The following is an 8,373-nucleotide window of genomic DNA, read 5'->3' as shown; positions in this document are numbered from 1 at the left end:
TATATAGTGCAATGAGGATACAATCAACCAAATCCAGAACTGGGCAAATTTACATGACAAATAGCCTTGTGTTTTTCAGTGACAAATGAACAATATGAAAAGAGGGAAAGGGTAGTTGTTATACACACACACACACACACACACACACACACACACACGCAAATGGCTATATCAGAAATTTAAGTATCAAAAGTAACTGTAGGAGAATACTAAATCACATTAGAGTGTTACAAAGACCTACATAAGCACATGTGCAAAGGCACAATCGTTACGTAATTATTAAAAACCAGACTTACAAACCACACCTCTCCCTTAAGAAACCACTAAGATGCTTACTGAGACAAAATTAACCCCGACTTCAAATACTTTACAATTGATTTGTGGAAAAAGAATTATTATATAAATAATGGTGGAAGTTAGTGGTCTTGAAGATTATCGTACACCCAAAATCAGTTTAAAATTATGGCTCTGCAGCTGGAGGTCTCTGAGCTTCTTTCCTCATTCACTAAATGGTGAGTACTTTTCTTAACACATGGGGTTGTGAAGAAGACAATGAAATAATGTGTTTAAACCATCTACCAATCTAAAACGGTCTTCATGTGAAGAACAGAAATAACATCCATGTACATGCAATAGTAACCAATGAGTTGCACAGACAACATGCCCAAGTATTTGGGAGAGGAGAATCACATCAAGTTAGCAGGAAGTTTGTGCACGTTTTCTGCGAAGGTCAGAGCTTGAGCTCCTTCTGCAGTGACAGCCTAAGGGATCTCGCCATGTGATGCTAAGTGTCTTCGCTAGCATCTGGTACTCTGTATGGTCGATAGTCCAAACAAATGTTTGCTACCTACATGAATGAGCAGGAATAGTATTCTGATGAGGCAAGTTACTTTCCATTGGGGCTCTTGGCCTCTAGATGGAGACTGTTATTAATGTTGGGACAAAAATCACACCTGGGGCGCCTGAGTGGTTGGGTGAGGGGCACGCTACTGTGTCCTTCAAGCTTTCATATATCTTCTTCCCTCAATTAGTTTCCTTTTTTCTCTTAATATTATGTTCCCAACAGGGCTAAGAAATTTGAACTGAAAACATGGAAAAACACTTCTCCCTGGAATGAAGCAGAAATCAACACGGTCTTCTAAACTTTTATTAAATATAGACTCTATAAATAAAGGAGTCACTCATAAAATTTTTTACCTTTATACTTTTTCCTTAGAGGCAATCTTAGCTAAAAAGGAACGAACTATTCTTATAGTCTTGTATTCCCATAGAAAGAATCCATACATTGCCTCCAGCCAAAATTCAGTACTCTATTTTTTCCTTGAATCTTATAAAAATGATATAATTGTGAAGTTAAAATTTCTTTACAAATCGAGGATAGCCCCCCCCCCTTTTTTTTTAAGCGTTACGCGTTCCTACATTAAGGAGAGAAAAGTTCTTCATTGTTTTGTTTTTACTCGTTGAACGTTTCAGGGAATGATTTGCATCCACCGGTACCGGTTTCGGTCTCCATTTCTCCTAGAAGATGAAAAGCCACGAGCCACTTTTAGCCACAGCTAAGCAAAACGCGTGCCCGAGTCGGTTCCCTCGGCTCCTCGCTGCTTCCAGGGGAGGACGTGGGCCCCGGGCTGCGGGCCTGATGGCTCGAGTCTCCCTCGGCGCCGGGATTAGACACATGCGCACGATCGGCCTCTTTGTGTGCGCCGGGGACGCTTGGCGGCGATTTACACTTCCCAACGGGGCAAAGACCTGGAACGCCGGCGTGTGCTTAGGAATAAAAGCGCACCGTAAACACAGCCACCGAAACACACCATTGTCTTGCCCCGTCTGCCGGCGGCCCCGGAGGCGCCCCACGCCCCTGCCCGGGGTGCGCGTCGGGAGCGGAGGCTGAGAGCCCCGGAATGAGGAGCCGCGCGCGCCCTCCGGGGCGCGGCGCCGGGGACAGCGCGGCGGGCCCGGGGCGCGGGGCGCTGGGCGCGGGGAGGGGGCGGGAGCCGGTCCCCGCCGGGCGGCGAGTGATGGAGCGCGTCCTGCGAGCGTCCCCGAGCCCGGCCGCGCATCGGCCCGCCCCCCGCGCCTCCCCCTTCCCGGCCCCCCCGCGCCGGGGAGCCGCGGTGCTGCGCTCCGGCCCGCCGTGCGCCGCCCGTGGGAGCTGCGGGGGGCGGCGGCGCGGAGGGGGCGCCCGCAGCTGGCGGCTGGCGGCGGCGCGGGGGTGAAGACCTGCGCGCCGAGGGCCCGCTCCGCTCCCGGCGCCGGGCCGCGTGTCCCCCGCCCGCGGCCGCCCTGCCACCCGCCCCGCGTGCCCGCCGCGGCGAGCTCGGGGCGACCGGGCGGCGGCGGCGGCGGCGGCTGGATGCGAGAGCTGCGCGGGCCCGGCGGCGGACGGCGGCTCCCGACCAGCGGAAGCCGGACGCGCTGGCCATGGCCTCCAACTTCAACGACATAGTCAAGCAGGGCTACGTGAAGATCCGCAGCAGGAAGCTGGGGGTGAGTGGCTCGCCCCGCCGCCTCCTTCCCCCGCGCCCGCGCCCGCGTGGCGCGGCTGGCCGTGCTGGGGGCGGGGAGAGGTGACCCGCGCGGGCACAGGGGCGAGGAGGGACCCGGCCTCCCGCACGCAGCCCGCTTGTTGCTCGGCCGGGCGGGGGGCCCGCACCTGCGTCGGGGGTCTCTGCACACGGGGCCGCGGGCTCCCGTGCGCCTCGGTCCCCATCCGCCTGGGCGCGGGGCTGGTTTGCACCCACACTGAGAAGTCATGCAGACGACAGGGACTGTCAGTTCCGAGATGAATGTGCCCGGCAGGGCGGTTCAGATCCAGCGCGACCCACGATGGTCTGTTCCCCAAAAGTGAGCGCCTTGCGGGCAGCGCGGCTCTGTGGCGGGAGTTGACGGGCGCTCCCGTGTGTGTGTGTGTGCGTGTGTGCGTGTGTGTGTGTGTTCAGAGTCACCATTTTCTAGTCCCTCTTCCCAAGCCCATTTCGAAATTCTCTCTCGATGCCCAGCCGGCGCCGCGCGTCCCCGGGGGCGATTGCCGGCGACTTTAATGCGCCCCCAACCCTGGCGCGCCGGGACAGGTGTGTACCTGCGCCCGTGTGCAGGCGGGCGTGTGCTCTCGGCCGCTGGCACGGGAGCGTTCGCGACAGCAAAGTTTATGGAGACCCTTTTATAGTTTTTTTCTTTTCTTGAAAGATGCGCTGTCTGACTTGGGACAGAAACAGTGTAGACCTCAGGGGTCCAAAACTTCTCTAGTAACCGGATGAGGTAAGAAGGACGCGTTGATGGCCGTAGAGGACCTGGGGTGTGGCCAGGAGGGGACGGGAGAGGAGAGCCAGCACCTGGCCATAGCTGCCGGGACTTGAGGGACTTGGAGGGCGGGGGACAGTTCGAGCCGCGGGCACGACGTGGGGGGCGGGGGCGGCGCGCCGGGGGACGTGGGCACAGAGCCCGGCCTGGGCGGGCCGGTCCAGGGCTGTAAGGGAAACTCCCATCTGGGAGTGAACAGTGCCCCGGTTTTGGATTCCCGGGGTGTCCCTCTGCCTCACTGTTCTCAGAGTTCCAGTTCGGGGAGCTCCGGAATCCTGGGGCAAAGCGCCCTGGACGAGAACATTCCTTGCGTTGCCCTCAGAATGAAGGCATGCTACGACCAGGAGAGGGGACAGCTTTGTCGCAAAAAAAAAAAAAAGGAAGGAAGAAAAAGGAAAGGAAACAAAGAGCTAAATATGTCGTTAAAAATTGCACTAAGGTAGGGCAGAGTCCCTAAAAGAAAAATGATCGGCGCGCGCCCAGAAGTCGCTTTGCGGGGAGTTGGTGGCCGCAGGTGTTGGAGGCAGGGAGGGGCGGGCTCGCCTTTTTGTGCTGCCTTTGCTGGGTTTCACGTTCAAGCTGCAGACGGTACCCCAAGGACACGAGGATCCGTTCTCGAATTTCGGCACATCCGTAGAAGCGGGGACTGCCAAACTGGGTGACTACAAAGCCCCCTCCCCCAGCCTGGCGCCGGGGGAGGGGGACGCAGACCCCCCGCGGGGCTCAGGAGCTGCGCTTTGGTAGAAGAATGCGCCTCGGGAAGAAACCAGCGAGAAGCGGCAGTTGTCCAGGAGGCCGATGGCTTCTCGCAGCCTGGGCGCAGTGCTCGAATCTGTCACCAGCACAGCCGTAAGCCAAGAAAGGAGGCACGGAGCTAGAGCCGAAGGGGAGGACCCATTCGACTGGCCTTTGAAGCCCCCTTTCTCTTCCACGCGGCGCTTATTCATCGTTCGCGTGCTGGATCTTCTGCCTTCTTGGAATCTCAATTGTGTCTGACACCTCATGGATGATTTAAGGCCCCCAGGGAGATGTCTATCTGCTTAGCCAGTCACCATGAAAATGAGACTAAAGAATATGACACTGAGAAGCCTCCGTGCTCACTTGGTGCCTCCCCCACGCGAGCTTTCCAGGACTGCTTGCAATATGCAAACTAATTAAAAGACAGAATCCAAGGAAAGGACAGAGAATGCTTCTTGGCCGGAAGGGCCTTTGAAATGCTCTTTGAGAACACCATCCGCTTTAGGGTGTGTGCGAATGTATAGTATTGACATTTTCAAAGCTGCTCTCTTCATACTCTCAGGGTAGAGCTGTGCCTGTGTAAAGGACAGCCCTCACAGAAAAACAATAAAAGCACGTTTATTCCAGATTAGTTGCTTCTGTCTTCCATTTCTACTTGGGAAATGTGAACTTCACGGAGTTTGGTATTGAAACACTTTTGTTTTAATTTTAAAGCAAAAATATGGAACTAAATGAGCATCGACTCTTTTGAGAATTGTTTATTTAAAAAAAACTTTAGAGATGCTTCTATTGAGAATACTCTAGTGTTCAAAAAGGTGAATTCAAGTGACAAATTCACACGTATGGTTCTCTGAAGCTAAGGAAGTGAGTCCCATGAGATAAAACTCTAAGCAAATATATTGCGTGCTTTAAACACGAAAATGTACAGTCACACACCAAAATCATAGGCATAGGAATTACATAAACATATTCCATTTTCATAGTTAATAATACATATTACTGATTTGATGAATGTAGAACAATAGACTTTTCCACATCAAATATTTTAACTTGAGAGATAAATAATGATTCTTTCATGGTTTCCGTTCAAAACTAACTTTCAAAATAAACATAGTTCTAATGTATGCACAAATATTTGATTTATTATAGACAGAACTCAAGCTTTCAAATCCCCAATTTTATGACAACCTAATGAGTGTGAGGCCTGCTGTATCTGAGATTATTAAGTCATGAAAACCTGTTTTGAGATGAAATGTTCCAATGTACTCATTACCACTCACAAATAGTGCTCAGTATTATGCTGAATTAGGGCAGAAGAATACTGGGCCAACCTGATAGAGGTGCTTCCAGGTAGAAGTGGTTGAAAGGGCTCTGCCACCTGTCTTCTTAAGAAGCTGGTGCTACCTGTTGAGGATAGTTCCTTAGTCATCTATTTGGGCAGAGTGATAAGTGTTAAAATTCTTTTTTTTTTTTTGAACGTTTGCTTTGAAATTTGTCTTAACTAAATCACCTTTTCTTCCATGTAGGAAAATAATTTGAGGAAACATAGTCATTTTCCTGAATTTTACTCTTTAAAAATGTTATTAAATCATTAACTGTTTAAAGATATTAAATCATTAAAAAGTATAATGACATGACTCAGTCATTTTTTAAAAAATTCTGTATTCATTTTTTTATCGTATCACTGTTTCTATGAATTTATTGTTTTCCTTTTGCAGGATTTTAAAAGCCCATTCCATAATTTAGTTCTTCTAACCATCTTATCGTTTGTTGCATGGTTGGTATTATAATTCACAAGATACCGTAGTGGCCAGTATTATTTTTTTTTTTTTAAGAAAAACGTACTCAAAAACACTAATAAAAATAAAACAGAGCAAAAGCACGTTGGTCAATATTGTTTCTCTCTTAGCCTTATATGTTTTTTTTTGACCACGGATGGATTAGATTTAGTTAGCAAGGCAAATATTATAAAACATTCAACCTGTTTTGGGTTTGCGGATAAACTAGGAACTCGAGTACTGGAACCATTAATAACTTAATACAGGGCTTATTGTCTCTATAAATGGAGCAAAAGTAAATGCGACATTATGGAATGACGTCATCGTCATTGCCATGAGCGACATCATTGTACAAATCCCAGGCTGCCACAATTCTATTAATTCTAGACTTTGCCCTCACATCATCGTTTTTCAAGAATTCTGTTCAAATACACCAATCTGAATGTTCACGGGCACATGGTCCACGGACAAATAATATTTTGCACCATTATTTTTCTATTTCTCAAAGTCAGGTGAGGGATTGGGATTGGTTTGTGTGGGTATCGAAGGCGTGTCTCAGGATAGGGTGGCATCTTAACACGTTCCACAAGCAGTCACATGATTGTGGAACATCTACTGTTTTCGAGGGGATACACTGGAATGTGTGTGTGTGTGTGTGTGTGTGTGTGTGTGTGTGTGTGTGTGTCACAGTCATGTTGCATTAAGTTGGGATTATTAACAGTAAACACCCCACTCCACTCCTTCTCACAGCACGTTAGATCAGTTAGTCGCAGCCGCTTGGACCCAACCTGGCAGCGTGGGAAGCAGGAAGACGCAGAGGGTCACATGTGAAGTGACGGTCGCCAACTTAACTAGCCAAGCATGCATACAGGATTTTCTCTTCTGCGCAGTCTCCATTTGTTTTAAAAACTGACCGCGGATTCATCTACACGTTGCCGTCTCTCCCTCTTTGGTTAAAAACTCAAGCGGCATATACACTCCTCTATTCCTGGCTTGATGATGATTGATCTTTTTCCCGAAATTCTCTGAGTTTTCCTGTCTTTCTACAGAGCAGCTTTCCTCTGATGATAGAAGAAAGCGATTTTTCATCAGAAATGTCTATGAAAATTTATCCCTTTATAGAAGCTCGGTCATTAATATAAATTGGGAATTTTCGTGTGTACATTTGCATATATTTTTGGTTGATTAGGGCATTTTAAAATTTCTCTGGAATCACGAATCTCTAGAAACTAGTTTGTGAAGAGAGATTATATCTTTTTAATTGAATTTATTAGCAGTAACATTGGTTAATAACATCATGTAAGTTTCAGGTTCTATCTTGTATGATATAAAATATCACTTTGCCAAGAATTAGATGCAATAAATATATCCAAGATAAAATGTGAAAATAATTTAGTAATTTTGACCATTCGAAAGTTCCAAAGAACTTTCAGGATCATCAGATACGAATTCTCTGTCTATGAATTTAAGATGTGGAAGTTGTATTGAGTGTGTTTAAAACTTTACTCATTCTAGAATATTGTGTATCACAGGCAATGCTTTCTGAAATGGGTCCATTATATCTATAGTTATTTATCATTTCTCACTTTTTTCTTAAATATGGATTTAGGCTGTATGAAAATTCTAATTATTTTAGCTATTTTTATTTTAATTTATGGTTACATGTCTGTTTTTAACAGTATGTACACATGCCACTTATTTCTCTATTTCTGCATCTATCTATCTATCTATCATCTATCTATCTATCTATCTATCTATCTATCTATCTATCTATCTATCTATCATCTATCTACCTATCATCTATCTACCTATCTATCATCTATCTACTACCTACATACCTATCTACAAAAATCACTAGTTCTTAGAGTTTTAGAGTAGAAAAAAGCTTTGTAAAACTTCTGTCCAATCCCCATATATTAATTTATTTACGACTGTATGTTTGTGTGCATGCCATTTCAGGTATTTTTAGAAACTCCGTTACCTACATTAGTGGGATTTTTATTTTCTTTTAAAAATACAAAACCTAGGTGTGCATGTGAGCATGCCTGACATTCTTTGACTTTTCAGAATTTGAAGCCAGAAACAAAGAAAATAATAGTAAGCCTAACTGTAAAAATCAAACTGAGACATTTGCTGGATTTCTGTATTAAATGATTATGTCTATGCGATACCTGAGGGAAGCCGTTAAATCAGGGGTGAGATATAAGAGTTCACATCTCAGTTTTCATCTTGATAGATTTACACATGACTGCCAGCAAGGTGAACCTTAAGAGACAGCAATCTCTCAGAGAAGGATTATACTCAGTACTTAGGGAAATCTTTCAAATGACTAAAATAAATTGTAAGTAGGGCAATCATACATTAGTCATATATCTTTGTAAGATTTACATTCTCAGTTTCCTTAGATGTCTTTCAGAAGTGCTTAATAATGGTTGATATTTCGGATCAGTCTAACGTGAAGGAAATAGTTTAATTTGAAACCTTCGTATTTCAAATAAATGTCATCTTTTTGAAGTATTTTTGTTGTGGTGCAGTGTTCTGTTTGGATCATAATAAG

General features: G+C 46.3%; 1 protein-coding gene across 1 annotated transcript in view; it reads left to right on the top strand.

The window, feature by feature from the left end:
* The first annotated feature begins 2,380 nt into the window (after positions 1-2,380).
* The window catches only part of DOK6 (docking protein 6), a 272,262-nt gene continuing 266,269 nt past the window's right edge, over positions 2,381-8,373 (top strand). The window contains exon 1 of the mRNA XM_039839865.1: positions 2,381-2,487. Coding sequence (XP_039695799.1) covers positions 2,422-2,487 — 66 coding nt within the window. The 5' untranslated portion in view covers positions 2,381-2,421. The remainder of the gene's footprint in view (positions 2,488-8,373) is intronic.

Source organism: Pteropus medius, unplaced genomic scaffold, assembly GCF_902729225.1.
Source record: "Pteropus medius unplaced genomic scaffold, Ma_sr-lr_union100, whole genome shotgun sequence".
NCBI lineage: Eukaryota > Metazoa > Chordata > Mammalia > Chiroptera > Pteropodidae > Pteropus > Pteropus medius.
Note: the sequence above shows the minus strand (reverse complement) of the source record. Positions and strands in the feature narration are given on the sequence as shown.